At 36.5% G+C, this 20437-nt stretch overlaps 1 protein-coding gene across 4 annotated transcripts; it reads left to right on the top strand.

Annotated features, from left to right (window-relative positions):
* Positions 1-1317: 1317 nt before the first annotated feature.
* LOC147406479 (ion channel protein) lies at positions 1318-20430 on the top strand. Of its 4 annotated transcripts, XM_086434539.1 has the most exons (13): positions 1325-2148; positions 2272-2340; positions 3359-3988; positions 8570-8752; positions 8875-8934; positions 9038-9241; positions 9401-9649; positions 12212-12310; positions 12954-13148; positions 17227-17319; positions 18354-18620; positions 19665-19926; positions 20033-20430. In XM_086434539.1, exons 1-12 carry the CDS (start codon positions 1573-1575, stop codon positions 19881-19883), a joined length of 2844 nt encoding a protein of 947 aa, XP_086290665.1. In that variant the 5' UTR covers positions 1325-1572; the 3' UTR covers positions 19884-19926; positions 20033-20430. The 4 variants fall into 4 exon arrangements, with proteins under 4 accessions (XP_086290668.1, XP_086290667.1, XP_086290666.1 ...); XM_086434540.1 differs by lacking the exon at positions 12212-12310 and having other exon boundaries at positions 1323-2148; XM_086434542.1 differs by lacking the exons at positions 19665-19926; positions 20033-20430 and having other exon boundaries at positions 1318-2148; positions 12954-13183; positions 17243-17319; positions 18354-18491.
* The last annotated feature ends 7 nt before the right edge of the window (positions 20431-20437 follow it).

Raw genomic sequence — 20437 nt, forward strand, 5'->3', positions numbered from 1 at the left:
CAGCTCGACTCTTGTTGACATGTATTGGTGGTCCTCCTTTCTTCTACCAGAAGATGCCACATAGGCATTGTTCTTATTCTATATGAACGTGACACCATTCTATATCCAGATTATTAAAATAAGTATGGTATTTGGGGTGCGGATAACCACGACCTTCATTTTATCCTTTTTTTTTTTTTTTTTGAAGAGGTTAGTTGATTTGCATAATCTACTTACATAAGAAAAGCTTTCGAATTTCTTAAAGAACTAGCAACATGATACAAGTGACCAAGAAAGAAATTGAAGGTACAACTTGAATAACGTAAACATTGGTAAGAATCCAATGCCCTGAAAAACTCGATGATTTCTCTCTAAGGTTCGACTCTAGAGATTGAGTCAAGTGCTAAGATCATGTTGAAAGTAGTCGATGGACAATCAATGCTCATGATGCTACATAGTACCATCACACATGTTATCCATTTTAATAGGACCAACTAGTTGTACGCCACTACTTGTTGATTGCACACCAATCTTAAAAAATTCTTTATTTATTTTTATATAACTTCTATTTTAACTTATTGCTTGCACTTCAATAGATAACTTTTTAGGATTTAACCTTTATTTTAACTTATAATTTTGTATTCTCCGCTTTGCTCATACTTTACGATTGATTTTGCTCAGTGTTCTTTTTGACTCTAACTTAATTAAAGAATTGATTTTTTAATCTTTGTTTATAAATTAATATAAACCTGTGTATTTCAAGAGAAAGTAACTTTTTGAACTTCATTTCGAAACGACAAAGTTTTCTTAAGAAAAATTATTAAACTAACAATAATTTTTATGAGAAAAGTTGAGGAAGAACAATTTTTTTTAATGAATAATGATATTTTGACGCCTCATCACAGAATTGTAGATCATTTATCTCGGGATATGTAAAACCATAAATCTTTTTCTTATGTATCTTAAGACAAATGATCTACGATTCTATGATGGGGTATATGTTAGAGGTGGGTGTCAGATTATCAAGACTCTTTTTTAATATTTTTGTATGTGGAGGGTAATCATCCAAATGAAGGGGAGTTTTTAAGTGATGGAATGCAATTGGTAATGGATGGTGTGCAACTAGTCGTCCCTTTTTTAATTTCTCCACTTATTTTATAATTTTCTTCGTTAGCTGATTTTATTTTACTTACTTATATTGGTGTGCTGTTAGAGAAATGAGCAATTTCATTACTTAATAATGCACGTGAATATCACGTTCATCTCAAATTCACGCGGTGATCCGACATATTGTCGTCATCATTCATTCTGCCCGAAAAGACACCATCTCACCCATCCGACCAAGAAAACCACTAACAAATTAATAATAAACTAAACTATAAAAAACTGAAACAAACAGACAGAATAAACCATCGTCATCTTCAGCTTATAATCTGCGAAAAAAAAAAACCCTAACTTCTCCAATTGTTCGAAACTCCAAAAGCTCAGATCTCTCCTCCATGGATTCTCGCTCCAGAGATCATCACACCTTCAAAGGAGGATGACACAGTAAATAAAACCAGTCTCTCTACCTGTCACTCTCCACTCCGCAAAATGCCTAAGAGTGATGGAGATTCAAACCCTAACCCTAACAAACCTGAAAGACGACCTCTTCTCAAGAAATCCAGAACGATTTCCCACGATTCTCGAAACTCCATTGCTTCCTCCACTCCACTGTTCTCTTCCGTACGTCGCATCTCTACTTCTCCTCCATCGGCTCATCGATTCCTTGTCGAAGGAACTTCGAACGATGATGATCGAATGGAGAACAGTAATGGCGGAATTTCTGATCGGGACTGGTACTATCCGTCATTCCTCGGCCCGCATACAGCTCGGAATCGTGTTAGGGTTAAGGCGGCTAAGTCGTCGAAGCTCGAATTGCCTCCTTTACCTGTTCGTTGTGCTCAGAAGATTCTTACTAATTCTGATGGTTTACGAATTCAAGTTCCTGATAGCGTTGATCAAGTTGTTTCTCCAGCTTTACCGATTTCGAAGGATAAATTGAGGGTCGAAGAAGTAAAGAAATCAGTTCGGTTGTTGAATCATTCTTCTTCTTCTTCTTCAACAACGACAACTCCATCTGCTGTTAGAAGGAATTGGCGATTCGACAGCACTTCGATTGTTTATTTGGTTTGTTCTTAAGTTCCTAAAATGGATCCTTGTTTGGTTTAGTTTTTCAGCTTGAGACTCGTGTTTTTGGTTTCAGTTTTTACTAGCTTTGAACATGTTTTCTTCGCTTTCTTTCCGTTTCAGCTCATGATCACCTGTACATTATCTGTATTATTGGCAGCTTATCTGCAAATGAAGCGTACAGAACTCCAGGTGTCACTTTTATCCTTTCTAGGAAATTAAATTTGGGCTTGGTTCCTTGATTCGATTTTGTTTCAGATTTTAAGGCCCTGCTTGGTACGTGGGAAAATCTCTTGCGAAATTATATATTTTTTGTGTTTGATTGATGGTTGTATTGCAATGATTTCTTGTAAAATGAAACATGGAAACAACTTTAACTTATTCCACCATATCAAAGTTATCCAAATTACAAAAACACACTCAATACTTGTTACATTAATTTTTGTTGAAAAATTATCAAAAATACTTGTTACATAAACATACACATGAATTTACAAAAAATATCCATATCAAAGGTATGGTAACTTGCATATTGGAATTTCAAAAATAATAATCATCAAAGAAACTGTTCAAATTACAAAAATACCTTCAATACTTGTTACAATAACATGCATATGAATTTTCAAAAATACCTCTATGATAAGGGATATTTTTGTAATAACATTGATAAGAGGTATTTTTGTAATTTTCATATACAAATAATGTATCTTTGATGATATGTATTTTTTGTGAATTTATATGCATGTTATTGTAGCAAGTAAGGAGAATTATTTTGTAATTTAAAAATATCTTTGATAAGGGGTATTTTTGTAATTTCAATATGCAATTTGGATGAGGGGTATTTTTTTTTGTAAATTTATGTGCATACTGCAGTAACAAATATTGAGGGTATTTTTGTAATTTCATTAATTTATTTGATAAGGGGTATTTTAGTCATTTTGATATGCATAGGTTGGAGTGGAATAATTTTGCAAATGATTTGAGGTACTTTTTGTACTGCAAATCATTTGCTGAAATTTCTTAAGAATTTAGGTGCTCTATGCAAATTTTTTGCAATGCAAATCATTTGCACTGTGTAACCAAGCATCATTTCAGAAAATTATTTGCATTTGCAAATGTTGTGCACCATACCAAGCAGGGCCTAAGTTGCAAAAGAATTAGGTAGTTTTTAGCAGATACCGTTTTGTAACTGAATCTATTTTGCTTGCAGGGAGAAATTACTAACCTTCGTAGATTGTGTAATGGAAACAGTGTTGCTCTAAATAACAACATTGACATTTTGCAACGTGAAGATAATAGTTCCCTTCTATATTTTGGCGATGCTAATAGTAGAACTGTTGCCCTTTATACGGTGGTGTTGATGCTCATGATACCATTCTTATTGTTCAAATATCTTGACTATCTTCCTCGAATAAAGACCCTCTCAAAGAGGACAAAAAATACTGAGGAGGAGGTTCCCTTGAAGAAAAGAATTGCATATACGGTTGATGTGTTCTTCTCTGTGTACCCGTATGCCAAGCTTCTTGCACTTCTCTTTGCTACTATACTTCTTATTGGATTCGGTGGATTGGCATTGTATGCTGTCATTGATGGAAGCCTTTCTGAGGCTCTTTGGCTTTCATGGACATTCGTAGCAGACTCAGGAAATCATGCGGAGATGTCTGGCATTGGGCCAAGGATTGTCTCTGTATCCATAAGTTCAGGAGGTATGCTGATATTTGCAATGATGCTTGGGCTTGTTTCCGATGCTATCTCAGAGAAGGTGGATTCATTGCGGAAAGGGAAGAGTGAAGTCATTGAGAGGAATCACATACTAATTCTTGGATGGAGTGACAAATTGGTAATTTACATTAGTACTTTGGATTTTGGTTTTTTTTTCTTAATTAAAATTTTATTAGAAAATGGTGTACCCTAAATTTGGGTCCTTGGTCTTATTCACAATTTCTCATTTTAAATGGAGGATTTTGAACTTTAATTTAGATATTCTAAGCTATTTTCTTTGGGATTCTTATCCATCTTTTTTGTATTTAATTTGTACTAGAAACTCAATTTATTTCTCTAACTTGGTTAATCAATCTTGCACACCCATGTGCGACTGGAGCCTGCCTCATTAATCAACTTCTTTGATAAAAATTTTCATTTTCTGCATGGTTCAAATATCTGAAAAATTGTTTCATAAATGTAGGTCTTCCTTAATTTATGGTTATCAGTGATTTTTTTGTAGGAGGGTTATATAGTGACACGAAGAAGCTTTTGTAGTTTTTCTTTCTGTCTCTTTTTGCCTTGCTGATTTAATTCTCCAATTTTAACTAATACCTCTTCTTTGTTGATGATAAATTGAATTTGCTTTTTTGTAATGATCATGGATATCATGCTAGGGACTGCCATTTCATTTCTTATGATATGGAGTTTCAAATTCTTTCACCTACAGGAAGTGAAGTAACTTAGAATTAAAGGAGGAACCACCAGAGTTGTTCTCTCCAATGAGAACGACTTCATTATCAAACCAAAGACTCCTAAATTTCCATGGTATCATTGATAAAAAATTCTTGATAATATCAGATGAATACACACCCTGAAGTTTATTCTACAAGAGAGCTCTTTAGTAAATGTTTTGTGAAATAAATGCTTCCTAAATGATACTGTTTTTTTCCTTTTCATATACAGAGAGATTCCAGATGACTTACCTACTATTATATCATTGGATTCAATATCTAATTTTTTTCCCACTAAAATCAAGTTTGTTGAAGAGGACACTTCACCAAAAAAAAACTCTTGAAGATTCCAATGTTTAATAACCACCTCATTTGTTAAAATATGCTATTTTGTCATTGTAATTAGAAGGACATTTATGTTTTGAAGTTTGCAAGAGAAGCTAGTTTTCCTTGGTTAACCAACCTTTTTTGCAAACTTTGGAGACTAATAAATTACGGGTCTTGTTAATGTGTGCCCTAAGGGCACACGTTAAAAGTGCAACAACTACACCTGGAAAATTGAATTTCGTACCGAAAATGTCCTCAGGAAAAATCTTGTTACTAGAATACCCCAGGGCACACGTTAAAAGTGCAATAAATACACCTAGAAAATTGAATTTCGCACCGAAATGCCCTCAGGAAAAATCTTGTTACTAGAATACCCCAGATGCTTATTCCCAAGGTGTATTTATTGCACTTTAACGTGTGCCCTTAGGGCACACGTTAACAAAACCCATAAATTACAATAAAACCTATTTATGAGTACAATAGTTATGCATAAGATTGCACAAACTACTATATGATAGTTTTGTTGCTTGATATTTATGGTTTCATAGAAAAGGAAAAAATAAAATAGAGAAGATTGACCAAAAAAGAATGAGAAGATGAGAGGAAGGAAGACGGGATCAAGGAGTGAAAGGGAATGAGGGTTGCTTAAGTGTTACCCACGACTAATTTCCTCAATATATATTATTTCATTTGTAATGATACTAACATGTTCCCGACTTCAGTAAATAACTATAAAAAACTATTATACCCTTATTTAAATAGAGTTGCTAAAATAAATTATTATAACACTCCCCCTCATGTTGGAACATAGATATTTCTAATGTTCGGTCCATGATGAATTCTGACCATCAAGCTATGTCTCGATGTCTTTGTATATATGTTTGCCAAATTATTCACAAAACATAAGGGGTAGTAATCTTCTAATTCAACACCTTATCACGAATGAAGTGGCAATCAACCTTTACATTCTTAGTTCTCTCATGAAATATTGGATTGTTGGCAATGTGAGATGCTGCCTGATTAGCACAGCATAACTTCGTAGTTTAGCCACCCTAAAACCCATTGTTTGAGTAAGAGTTTTTAACCGAGGAAGTTGCATGTGATATGAGCCATAGCTTTGTACTTTGTTTACATACTTGACCTTGTCACAACAGTTTGTTTCTTACTTCTCCAAGTGATTAAATTTCCCCCAACAAAAGTGCAATAACTAGAAGTTGATTTCTTATCAGATGGAGATCCAGCCCTGTCAAAATTGGAACATCCTTCTACTCTTAGATAACCATTTGCTTGTATAACAATCCATGGTCTAGAGAACTTTTTGAATTCTGATGACATTCATATATGACTGACATGGTGAATGCATGTATTCGATTGCTACATTTACTTCATATGATATGTCTATGCTTATTTTACAATGACACCTCTATGGATTTAAGATTTAACTCCTTGGTTAGCAACTAAATTCTGATTTGGATCCATATGAGTATCAGTTGGTCTAGAGCCAAGTAAACTGATTTCCTTCAACAAATCAAGAACATATTTTCATTGAGACTAGTTGATGCCAATCTTTGATCTCGCCACCTCAATGCTTAGAAAGTATCTCAGTTTACCAAGATCCTTGGTGTGAAAATGTTTTCTTCAATGGCTTTTCAACTTCTCTATTCTCAGTTGTTTACTCCTAGTAATTATGATGTCATCCACACATACTACTAGAACAATTTAACCTGTCACTATGGTGAGCAAACACAAGGACTAGCCTGATTTCTGTGAAGACAATGGTCCACCACCACCTTTCAAAATTCATCAAACAAGCTTGGGATTGATTTTTTATGGTCATAAGTGGAGTCCCCCCGAGCAACATATCCAGGTGGTTGCTCTATTGCACGTTTGTTGGAAGTAAACTTAGTCACATAGAAAAGTAAGAACTGTCTATGATCCAACGTGACTACGATCTCTGATGGAAGAATTTTGATTCAAAGTTGAAACACGTTTGAAGTTGTACTATAATAATCAGGCAGCCTCACATTTTGCTAATAATCCCTTCTTTCGTGAAGAACAAAGCACATTGAGATAGATTGTCATTTTTTTAAAGAGAAGGTGATGGTCAACGTAGTCATTGTTTAAAGTTTTGTACCATCTCATAATTTTTTGGTTGAGACCAAAGTGAAACATTGACCATGAAACATTGAATGTTTAGGGAATGCTTCAGTTTGTCTATCTTAAATATTTCGTCAAAAAAGGATTTTAAACCTTGGAAGTAGTAACAACTCCATTCATCTGATCACAAAATCTGCTTGCTGATGTCTTCGTATAAATAATCTGCTCTAATCAGTTTGATTTTGAAATGTTCCAAGATGAATATCCATGATATACTCCAGTTTGAGGGCGAGTGTTGAACAATATGTTTACTGTATGTGTATAGTGTTGGATACACATGCAGTACATCATATCATGTCTAGGTTTAAGTGAAGCGAATTTATGTCCTTCACCTAATCTTTTATTAATATAAAACGTTAGAGAGGAGAATCTGTGAATATTGATGTGAACACATTTTTTCTGTAGGCAAAGGTGAAAATGAAACTCACCTAGAAAATTATGGAATATATGTTTGTAATGCCCCTGACCCACACTTGTAGGATATTATCCGCTTTGGGTCGAAGTTCGCATGGCTTTAAAATTTGTCCTACATGATAGGGTCAAGTTTTCCCCCATGGCCTACGCTTTGAATGTCTACCCCACCCATGTGGGACTAAACTCATAACTCCCTTTGCCATACCATCCAGATCATATGATAGGTCCACTTTGATCCTTCAGTCCCAACTACCACTATGATCCTTCGGTCTTGGGTAGGTGCATCGGCGGGATCGTGACATTTTCCTCACCCAGTAGGATGAGTCGCCCTTGGCTTTGATACCATTTGTAGCACCCCTGGCCAATACTTGTAGGATATTATCCGCTTTGGGCACGACTTTAAAATGCATCCTATATGATAGGGCCAAATTTTCCCTTATAGCCCATGCTCCGAATGCTTACCCCACGGATGTGGGATTAAACTCACAACTCCCCCTGTCATTCCATCTAGCGCGTAAGATGACTCCATTTCGACCCCTCGGTCTCAATAACCCTTTTCTTGTCCTGGGTAGGCGCACCGGCGGGATTGTGACAATGTCTATAATCGAGCAATGCATCTTTTAGATGATGGAATCGTATAATGGACATTAACAGGTTGGCCACCTCACTGAGTAGGCTAGGTAAGGACTTTTAATGTCATGGTAAATAAGTAATTAGGTTTTCCTACGAAGCTCTTTGGTGTAATGATATTTTTAAACTGTTCCTCATGGAGGAGACATATTCCTATAGAGTGTCTTGCATCTACCTCGTGTTTGAAATTTCCAGATCTACTTCACTTTTATTGAATATTGGATCTATGTATCGATGTTCTAGTGATTATGGTCTTTACATTACTCTCTTTCATTGCATCCTTCACTAGAGTTTATGATTTACCCATTGCATTTGGCGTCGGGGAATTTATCAGCTTTTATTCTGCTGAAGGAAGAAGATTTCTATTCCTACCTCGAAGCCATCAGTCTGTATCAGCTTATGTACCCAAAAGAGAGAAAAATGACAGGATGTTTTGTTTCTTATTCCTTTGACAACAGGGGTCACTTCTGAAGCAGTTAGCAATAGCAAATAAGAGCCTCGGTGGTGGTGTAGTTGTGGTGCTTGCAGAAAGAGACAAGGAAGAAATGGAGATGGACATAGCAAAGCTCGAGTTTGACTTTATGGGGACCTCTGTCATATGCAGAAGTGGCAGTCCTCTCATACTAGCTGACTTGAAAAAGGTACACTTGATGAACGAACATATTTTAAATTTGGCCTTAATTGCTATTGTATCCATCTAGTATCATTTTCTAATTGATCAGATATTCGTCACCTGTATGGACTTCTCTTTGATTGTTTACAGGTTTCTGTTTCGAAGGCACGCGCCATCATTGTATTGGCATCTGATGAAAATGCAGACCAAGTTAGTTTTCATTTTTAATCTTAGTGATGATCATTGGCCTTTTATGTGTACTTCTTGGACCAAATGTGGTTCTTATAATCTTGTACTGCTTTTTTTTGTCAAGAGTGATGCTCATGCTCTGAGGGTTGTGCTGAGTCTCACTGGAGTAAAAGAGGGTCTGAGTGGCCATGTTGTCGTGGAGATGAGTGATCTTGACAATGAACCTTTAGTGAAGCTTGTTGGAGGAGAAATCATTGAGACTGTAGTTGCTCATGATGTGATTGGGCGATTGATGATACAATGTGCTCTCCAACCTGGCCTTGCACAGGTTTGTAAATGAGTTGTTTTGATGGGAGTTGTTGCAAATTGATAGACTTAGAAATCAAGATTTCCTCTCATCCTTTTTCTGTTTTCCCTTATATCTGTTTCATTTGTATTTTTGCATGGAATAAATGACAGCCCTCAGTTTCATTCGCTTTTTATGCAGATATGGGAGGACATTTTAGGGTTTGAGAATGCAGAGTTTTATATCAAAAGGTGGGATCAATTGGATGGTCTACGCTTTGAAGATGTGCTGATTTCATTCCCTAATGCGGTACCTTGTGGAGTAAAAGTTGCTTCAAATGGTGGAAAAATAATCTTAAATCCAGATGATGATTATGTTCTAAAAGAAGGTGATGAAGTCCTTGTTATAGCTGAGGATGACGATACCTATACTCCTGGCCCTTTACCTGAGGTCAGATGTTGTTGTTACCCTCTTAACTAACGATTTTTACGAGATGTTCTTTTTTATTTTGATGGGTAAAGGTTAGTGGTTAGCAAAGTGAAGTTCGATTCAAAGGGGTTTGAACCTAGGACGTGGGAACAACACTCCACATGATTTTTACTCGATGTTATTTATTACTGATTAGGGAAAATGCATGTGTAAGCTTTTCTACCTTTTAAGCGTTTCAATGGAAAACTTGTTTTATGTAGTTAAATCGGGGATATACCAGTTGCACACAACATCCTCATGTTGTGATGGTCCTGCTAGTGGTGTACAAATTTCGAAATCTGTTTGTTTCTGTTGAAATATCTGTATTGACTTGGTCTTGTAGCATGTCTAGACCACAGAGAGATGCTACAAATAGCTGATAGGTTTCCTTGTCCTATTGTTTGGTGCTTCATCTGTAGCAATTTGTATGTATTGAATTGGATTGTATTAGTTTTTTAAGACTTTGTAGCATCTCGGATTGTTAAGGGATGTCACCTATGTTACCCTTGCATTGCCTTGCTTATGATTTAGGTGTCAAAACTTGTTTGGCTTCGAAACCGAGTACAGGAACCATACTTTATTGTTAATATTTTTAGAAGTAATATTTGAATATTGACGAGCCATATGTGACATGGATATCATATCCATACTCGTCTTGTGTCGGCATGGGTGTTTGTTTGTGTGGATTTTGAAGGTTCTTTGTTGTAATTTGAGATTTGAAGTTCTTCTTAACTACAATCAACAAAATAGTATTAAAAAATGACGAAGAATAGTGCTAGTGTAAAAAACAAAAACACCAAGGGTTTGTTTGAAAAGAGTTAGTTCACCACGAGAGTAGGAATTTTGATAGTTTTACTCTCAAAAGTTGAACTCTTGAACTTTCACTAGTTGAGGACTCTCACACGCAACAAGCAGTTATCGAACACACCCCAAGTCTTGGAGCCTGGCAGGATATACTCAAAGAGAGATTAACACGATAACTTGAATATATACCTCAGTTAATCAAATAAGCGACGATATCTCCAGGGCTGTCACCATCTTTTATCGACTCTTTTTGGACATGGTTCGAAGCAAGGTTTAAAATATTATTTCAAGGCAATGTTTTGATAAGGAGAATAATTGAAATGGTCTCAATTGAAACATTCCACAAATTTTGAGACAATCTGAAATATTGAATGTTTTGGAGTCTTTCGTGTCTGTTTCAGCTAAAACTGGAATGTTCTTCCCAAGCATTCTGAAATGGCACAACATTTTGAATCTTTTTTTTTTAGGTATTGGATTTTGTGTACATATCATCTGACATTTTGATCTCGAGTTGACTTGGATGAGTTAAAGATGGATCATGCAAGACTTGAAACTATTTAACTCAAGCATCAATTTTCTAAAACAAAAATGCATACTCCTATCTAACCTTTTATATTAGTAAAAGATTAAGTGAAGGATATCAATACCTTTCACTTAAACTTCGACATGATATGGTGTACATCATGCATATCAACTCTATATCACATAAGGTAAACATAACATACATCTCAACACCCCCCCTCAAGCTGGAGTATAGATATCATGGATACCAGCTTGGAACAAATGAATTCCAACCAACTAAAGTAGACTGCTTTTGTGAAGACATCAACTAGCTGATTTTGTAATCGAATGAATGGAGTGGGTACTTATTTACTTATCACCTTCTCTCGAACAAAATAACAATATATCTCTTATGTGAGGCTGCCTAATTATCGGGGTATAACTTCAAAGGTGGTTCAACTTTGAATCCCAATTCTTTCATGAGAGATCATATCTGTGTCAGTTCAGAAACAACATGAGACATTGCAATATATTCAGCTTTTGCAATGTTTTACGCCTTGATTATACTCTTTTGAATGTTGAAGCTTCTTTCCATTTGATCTCCCCCATGATATGCGTCTCTTTGAAGGTTGTTGGTTTCTTGGGACTCTGTTTTTCAGGGTTCCAGCTGCGCCTGTCCCACTCAATTCAAGATAACTCATTTTGGTGAATCATCACTCCCATGGCACTCATGCAAATCAGCTAAATTGAAGATATTAGAGATCTCATCTACAAACAATCCATTCTGATATGCATTGCTCTCTGTTGTCTTCAACACTTTGAATTATCTCACTTTTCGACCATTGGTTTGTTGTAGGTTTCCATCGGAAACATCTCCTTTTTCATGTAGCTTTCGTCCAGATTTTGTCATGCTTTTTCATGTACCTTTATTATGTTGATGGAAATTGCTTTGTGCCTCTGCTATCTTTCCTGAAGATTGCCAAAGGTACCAAATCTAGGGGATAGTCAGATTTTCTTCCATAGTCAGCCTCCATGGTCTCTTGTCTGTTAATTGATTCTTGGAACTGTTTTGGGAGATGAAAACTTTTAGTTGTTGAATTATTACTGCAAAGAATGGATGACTAATCTTGTAGGATCACCTTTTTGGGTATGATATGGGAAAAAACTAAAATGGTCTGCAAAACCTGGAGAACTCAGAAATGTTTCTCATATCTCATTCATGCCCGCTCCATGCTGCAGGTACGCAAGGCAAATTTTCCCAATCTTTTTAGCCCTCCAAAATATCCAGAGAAGATACTGTTCTGTGGGTGGCGTCGCGACATTGATGATATGATCATGGTAATTTGATTGTACATATTTCAGATCCTTTAGTATCACATTGAAGTCGTTTGTGTAGTTCTGATAATAGTTCCCTTTATACACTTAAGGGGGTGTTTGGTGCAAGAAATGAAAGCATATGGAAAGGTGTGCCTTTTTTTTTGTTGTGTAGATGTCTTCTGTTTCTCTGCATGTGGAGCAGTGGACAAGGAAAGGTGCATTCACAATGCTTGGCCTTTAAGAGGCCTTACCTTCATCAATAGCTGAGATTGAAAACAATTTCTTTAAGAAATGCACGGTATAATGCGTGCAGGAAAAACGATATGTAAATAAAACAACACGTTTTCCACTTTCCATGATTACAGAGACAGAGTTTCTTGAACCCCTCTTATTTCCTTGCTATCAAACACCTTCCAAATTACTAATTTATCATGAGCTTTCGGTCATTTTCTCAGTAACTTAATTCAACTTTCATTTCGCATTTCTTATTTTCAGCTTCTTCGTCTCTCTCTTTCTTGGAGATTGAGCAGTTCTTGATCTCTATTATGATGTTTCATTCCTGTTACTGGAGAAATTTCAGTCTCTATGGGCATTCTTCACCAATGAAGAGAAGACGTTTCATTCTCTTACTTGATTTTTTTGCTTCTCCAATTTCATTTTTCAGGTACTAGAGTTATTCTTGGCACCAGGTTCAGAACTGTGGATGTTTAATGAGGTTCCCGAAAAAGAAAGAGAGAAGAAGCTAATTGATGGTGGACTTGATCTTTTGGGATTGGTGAACATAAGGCTTGTCCATAGAGAGGGAAATGCTGTTATTCGACGGCATTTAGAGAGTCTTCCTTTGGAGACATTTGATTCTGTGAGTGTCCATCATCTCTTCCTGAAGATAATGAAGTTAGTTTCTTCTTCATTACTATATCTATCTATCTATTTATATAGTTAATCTTATTTGACTGCTCATTCTTGTGTGCTTAAGGGTGTTTCTATCACTATACTCTTTGCCTGCTTGAAATGTTTAAGAAAATGAGTATGTAGTAGGATATCTCATCTCGAGTGAAATATGTTTCATGTAGTGCTAGATCCTGTGCTTGTAATAGATGCAAGTGCAAATATGTGGTATGGATTCTTCTAAACGAGATTGCTCTTGTTGGATTCTGACTTTCCACAGATTTTGGTGTGACACTTCCAGATTTTCTTCTTTTTCCCCTTTTATTTTCTTATTCACTTGTAAGATAAATAGTTAATATTTACCTAGGGGATGTGATTTCTAGATTTCCATGAATCCTTTTTTCTGTGTTTTTCAAATTCAATTCTCCATACCCTAATCAAAATCAAGGTCAAGAATTTTAGTTTGGAGAAATGTTTTAGTCAAGGAAAACCAAAGCATTTACCAAAATGAACTGTACATTTTGCTACATTCCAATACATTTCATGAAGATCAGAATTTTAGGGATAAGTAGCCTAAAAAAAACATGTTTTTGGTTATGAAATGACTCTCACTGTCTTACAACTAGTAAAAAACAAAAACAGCCTAGAGTAAAAAGAAGAGGAGAAAGAAAAGATTGGGCAGAGAGAAAGAGAGAGAGAGAGCCGAAGACTCTTGCATAGTAGGGTTCAGCCTCTCTTTAGTTATATTAAATACTAATCAGCAAACTAGTATGTGGGGGCCCACCCCATTACATAAAAGGGCCCATAGGGCTGTCGCAAATAGTAAAGAGGCACATAGGGCTGTCGCACGACAAAGGAAAATAGAAATTGCCCTAGGGGCTGTCGCACACTGGAAAACAGAACCAAGAAACAAAAACTCTTAACACTTCCCCTCAAGCTGGAGCATACATATCAAAGATGCCTAGCTTGGTACATAGAGAAAAAAAAATGTACATGAGATAAGGGCTTAGTGAAAAAATCAGTCAGCTGATCATTCGACTTCACATAGGGTGTAACAATCTGTTTACACATGAGTAAATCCTGAACAAAGTGACAATTAACTTCGATATGCTTGGTTCGCTCATGAAAGACATGGTTGTTGGCAATGGAGATGAAGCCTGGTTGTCACAATACATCTGTAGAAGTAATGGAGTATCAACACCCATATCACGAAGAAGAGAATGAACCCATAACATCTTAGAAGTAGTGTGGGCCATTGCACAATATTCAACTTCAGCACTAGAACGAGCCACAACGTTTTGTTTCTTATTATGCCAAGTAACAAGATTTCCACCAACAAATGTGCAATAACCAAAAGTGGATCAGTGATTAGAATGACTCCCATCCCAGTTATCATCAGAGTAGTTAGAAATAGTCAAGGAAGATGAAGGAAAAAATAAGACACCCTTTCTAGGAGCACCTTTCAGATAGCGGAGAATACGACAAATAGCTTCCCAATGTAGCTGTCGAGGGGCATGCATAAACCGACTGACCACTCCCACAACATAAGTAATATCAGGATGAGTAACTATGAGATATATGAGTTTGCCAACCAATCGCTTGTACCTCCCATTATCCTAAAAGACTTCCCCCTGTTCAGCATTAAGCTTGACTGAAGGATCCATGAGAGTATTTACTGGACGAGAACCCTGAGTGCCTATCTTAGATTATAAGTCCAACACATACTTACGTTGGCATAGAGTGAGTATCCTTGGAACTTGCAACCTCAATCCTAAGGAAGTAACAAAGTCGGCCCAAGTCTTTTGCATGAAACTGAGTACTCAAATGAATCTTCAACTGAGCAATACCAACAGAGTCACTACCAGTGACAATAATGTCATCCACATACACAATAAGAACAATAGTATCGGAGGCAGAATGTCGAGTAAATATAGAATGATCAAAAGTGGAATGTTGAAAACCATACTGAAGCACCACAGAGCTATATTTGTCAAATCAAGCACGTGGAGAGTGTTTTAGTCCATACAACACCTTCAGCCGACACACAAGATGTTTTTCCCCTTAAATGACATAACCTGAGGACTAATCCATATACACTTCCTCCTGTAAATCTCTATGAAGAAATGCATTTTTTGTCTAATTGGTAAAGTGGCTAGTTAAAATGTACTGCGATAGATAGAAGAAGTCTAACAGAGTTGAGGCGAGTAACAGGTGAAAAGGTCTCACAATAGTCTGTACCATAAGTTTGAGTATACCCTTTAGCTACCAATTGAGCTTACGGTGATCAACAGAGCCATCAGGTTGATACTTTATTGTGTACATCCAACAACAACCAACAATGGTCTTCCTAGAAGGAAGAGGGGTGAGATCCCACATCTGATTTTGATAAAGGACATGCATCTCATCATCTATAACAAGTTTTTATCTAGAAGAAGTCAAGAGTCTAACGATAAGTACTCGGAACAAAAATAGTAGACAATGAGAATGCGAAAGAGCGAAAATAGAGGAAAAACGATGAAATGGGTAATTCCCCATTTCCACTTTCAGCTATTTGGGGGCCTAATGTGCCATCAGAAGTGCTGTATTTCATTTGGTCGGTTTTGGGTAAAAATTTACACTTCAGACCAGATCATTCGGTTGGGATTCTCTTTACCAAATTTATACTCTCTCTGTAAAAACAGTGGTGAGACAGCTGATCACATTCTACTTTATTGCCCTTTGGTGTACCAGATTTTGATATTGTTGAATGCCTGGCTGTTCATTTTCTGCATCCAAGAGGATCTTGTCGGGGTTGACCCCATTTGTGATCTGTTGGGGCCTTTGGAAGGAAAGGAATAACCTTATGTTTGAAGGAAATGAGAGCTCCTTGAAGGATGTCTTCATTTCAATCATGGGTCTTCTTTTTCTTTTTTTGGGTGAAATATTCAAGGCGTTTTGGGGAGTGTTTTTTGAGGATTTTCTAGGGAGGTGGGATATGGTTTGTAATATTTCCTTGGAGTAGGCTGTTTTGTTGTTAGCTTTGTTTTCTAGGTGGTCATCTAGACCCCTACTTCTAATGACAATTTTACTTATTAAAAAAAGGAAAATAAATAAATAAATAATGCAATAGCTTCATAGATGCTCCATTCAATTCTGTATAATCCCGTAAGTATACTAGTAGTTGTAGACAAATGGGGTGGCAGCCTCTTTGTATAATGGATTACAAATAGCCGCAACATATGAGAGCTCCTGTTCATTGGTATACTGCATTTGATTATTTGGATGAAATCCAATCAGATGCAAATATTTCCTATCGATCCCTGTAAAAAATGAACAATTTGAGTGGAAGGTCCGCATTTTTTTTTCCAAACTAGTCCTTTTTTATGTTATTTTGTACTGTACAATTTCCTTTGTTTGTGGGATTATTTTCCCACAAGACAATTCCTTTGTTTGGGAGCTAATTGCTTCCCAAGACAATTACTGTGAACAGTAAAAGAAAAGAAAATCTGATTAATGAACTCCAGCCAAGTGGTCTCATCTCAAGGTTTTTGGGACTAGGCAGTGGGGTATTGTCTCAATATCTCTTGGTTTGTCTTGTCTCGTTTTATCTTGATTTTGACATCTCTGGTTTTGAACTGATGAAACGTACTTAGAGACAGACTACTAACAATGACTTCCTGTCCATCACTCTGTCCCATGGATCAGCCCCTTATATTGGTCCCTCTCTTTTGAGGCCTGCAATGGTACACCTTAAAGCCTGACTTCATCACCCGTGTGTGTTTTAAATTTTATTTTTTGATTGGTAAGCCTGTTTTTAATGAGATCAGTAACTTGGTGATGGTGGGAAATGAGCGCAGTTCTACGGTATTATCACCCATAGACTTTACCAACTAAGCTAGCTGGCTCCTTTACCCCCCACCCATTTAGTGTTATGAGCTACTGATGGATGCACATTTCTTTCTGTGGAAGGATAGTCATTGCATATTTTTCTTGTATGTACATTGTATGAGTTTTGAGCAGTGTTGCAATTTGCTTATCTCAGCAGTCAAATACTAACGCTAAGCAAACAGATATTAATTCTTGCAGACGAGTCTGTGGAGGATTCCATTGTGCATTCTGACTCACGATCTCTTGCAACCCTTCTACTTATCCGTGACATTCAGGTAATATTAATAAGCTCTTTCTTGTACAAACTTAAGTTGCTAGTCTAAATCTGGGAAAAAAATTTCCCTCATGTTGTTCTTCATGCGAGTTTATGTTTGTGTGCTTCAACATCCCTGACTTGCTAATCGTGACACCATACCTTTTAACCTTCATTTTCACAAATGTGAATAAATATGTTCAGCAGTGACCATTACTAGGACTAGTGAAGCAGGATTAGTGTGGCTGAACCCAAATAGCTGGACAGCTTGCATAGTGACAGGTATATTTCGTAGATACATGTTAATAAAGGAAGGGAAAGTATCTTTTTTCTACAGAAGGCTTTTCTACACCATGCTCATTGATCCCAGAAGCCCAAATGTTAGACAACCGCTTGGGTGTCAGCCAAAAGACCATGCCATCAAATTATCCTGTCGTCAAGCTTTCTTAGTACAAAGTATTTATTTCCAACTCCAATGACCTCCGTGTTTAGTATTTATTGACAATAATTTTTTTCTTTTAACATTTTATCTAGAAAACCTAAGAAAGAGAAGCTACAGCTTTGATTGACATGGTTATTGTTCTGAAGCAAGCATAAATACTGATTCTGATCTCCTTATTTGTAGAGAAAGAATATGCAAACCGTTGATTCCTTCAATGTTGTTTTGTGTGTGTGTGTGTGCATGTTTACATCATTTTTTGGATGCAGTTAAAGGACCAAGCCAAGCTAATAATTTTTTTGCATGTCTTGTGCTCATATGGTTTATTCATCATAGAGACTTGAGTATTGAAGACTTTGTAACTTTGAGGAGCCTTAAATTGAGCTTCCCTTATTTTGTGTCCATTACATGTTTTGGGTGTGGTGCTATTGTATGCCATGGTTCTTAACAAGCATTACGCAGAATAGTGTTGAAAATGTTAGCGTTTTAGGTTCATTTAATTGTTTTTCTTACTTTCTCAATGTCCCAAGAAAATCTGAAGTCTCTCATGTGTTGGTAGTTTGCTTTAAATTTTCATGACTACTGCTAAAGTTGCTTATTCCCTCCCTGAACTGCAGTCCAAGCGTCTACCATTTAAAGAGGCAAAATCAAGTTCACTGCGTCATGGTGGGTTCTCTCACAGTTCTTGGATCCGTGAAATGCAACAAGCTTCAGACAAATCGATAATTATTAGTGAGATTCTGGATTCCCGGACTAGAAATCTGGTTTCTGTATCCAGAATCAGTGATTATGTGCTATCAAATGAGTTGGTGAGTATGGCACTAGCGATGGTAGCTGAAGACAAGCAAATCAATCGGGTTCTAGAGGAACTCTTTGCAGGAGAGGTACCTATTCATACACCTTCACTTGCTTTTAAGTACTTATGGTTTTACTAAATTTGGTAAAAAGAATCATGTAAAGAGTGCTGAGATTCCATTCAAAAGAACATATCAGAATGACCAGGATAGCCATCCATTAAAAAAAAACATCTACTCATATCGATGTGGGTTTATATATCCATGTAAAATATTTTTTAAAGAGTATCTGTCCTGCACACACACATATATGTCTTCTCATGAAAGAATTTCTAGAGAAAAATGGTTAATCTAACACTGATGCTGGTTAAAGTTTGGTAATATCATTATCATCATCGTAATCTATACCTTATCCCAATATCGGGGGTCAAACAACATGAATCCTTCTTTTTCCCAATTCAGTGTTATCTAAAGCTATGTCTTATGTGAAGGCATGTGAGTTTAGATCTTTTCTCACTACCCTATTCCGTGTCATTTTTGACCATCCTCTTGTCTTTTAGAGGTCTTGACTTTCACCAATACTCTCTTCCCTTGTGCCATCATTATTCTTCGTATTTCTAGTCAAAACTATCACAATTGATTTGCCTTCATTTTATCTCCTATTGGGATCACTCCTAGATTACGTCAAACGTATTGAGAGTGGTATTGTTTCACTTATGACGACATGCAAGATATATTCCAGGATCATTCACCGTGACCTTCAATTTTCTAGGTGGACTTGGAGTTTCCACTATTTTTTTCATTACAGGCATGAATTGCATTAGAAACTATGAGAAATTCATTTGAAGTGGTTTAGGCATGTACAAAGGAAACAGATAATAACATGATGCAATCATCTTTCTTATTTGAGCTTGGGATCGGGAATGCAAGCCTAATGCTCTTAAACAAACCGAAAAAAGAAGAAACAACATGACGTCTTGATAGAAAGGCTCACATTTCTCAATTTTGCTATTCTAGAAATTTTTATTGCTTTCTATTAATTTTCTCCCGAGCTTTTACATGAATTGGCAATGCTTTCTTATACTGGAGCATGGATAGATTTGCATATTTTGACGTATGACTTGTGCTGTACAGGGGAATGAGATGTGCATTAGGCCGGCAGAGTTCTATCTATATGACCAGGAAGAGTTGTGCTTTTATGAAATAATGGTTAGGGGTCGACAAAGACAGGAGATTGTGATTGGCTATCGCCTGGCCACTGCAGACCGTGCCATAATCAATCCTTTGCACAAAGAAATACCAAGAAAATGGTCCCTTGATGATGTTTTTGTCGTCATCTCTTTAGCTGAATAAAAGAGAATATCTGATGTGTCGATCTTCTCATAACCAGTCTTAGGTACTATATATAGCCTTGCGTCTCACATATGCTTCTAATGCTAGTGTAGCTTGTGAGGGCGCACAAACATGTACATTGTACATTATAACAGTTTGCTCGTGTCCAGGCATTTTAGATTTAACAAGAAGAACAGGAGGAAGAAATTCAAGGAGAAGAGTTGCTGCATCTGCCATTGTTCTGGCGTGGTTTGTTCAGGATCTCATTGATGGATCATATTAAGGGCTGACTCTTTAGAAGACAGCACTCCCAAGTACTCTTGGTCCTGTTGATTTGAAAGCCACCTTGAAGAGGAATTTGTACTGTTCAAAAATTCTTTAACAGTGGAAATCTTTTCCAAGGCAATGTATGATTTCAGAGAAATCATTTTATGGGCAAAATAATGTAAAGAAATGAATGTCCTCAAGAATATTTTTTAACGTAGAATAATGTAAGAAATGAATGTCCTTAAGAATATTTCTTTTGGTGCTTAATTGTATCTAGTAAAATATTTTTGGGTAGAGCTAATTGTGAG

Source organism: Akebia trifoliata, chromosome 3, assembly GCF_017979445.1.
Source record: "Akebia trifoliata isolate Shusen 1 chromosome 3, ASM1797944v1, whole genome shotgun sequence".
Classification (NCBI taxonomy): Eukaryota; Viridiplantae; Streptophyta; class Magnoliopsida; order Ranunculales; family Lardizabalaceae; genus Akebia; species Akebia trifoliata.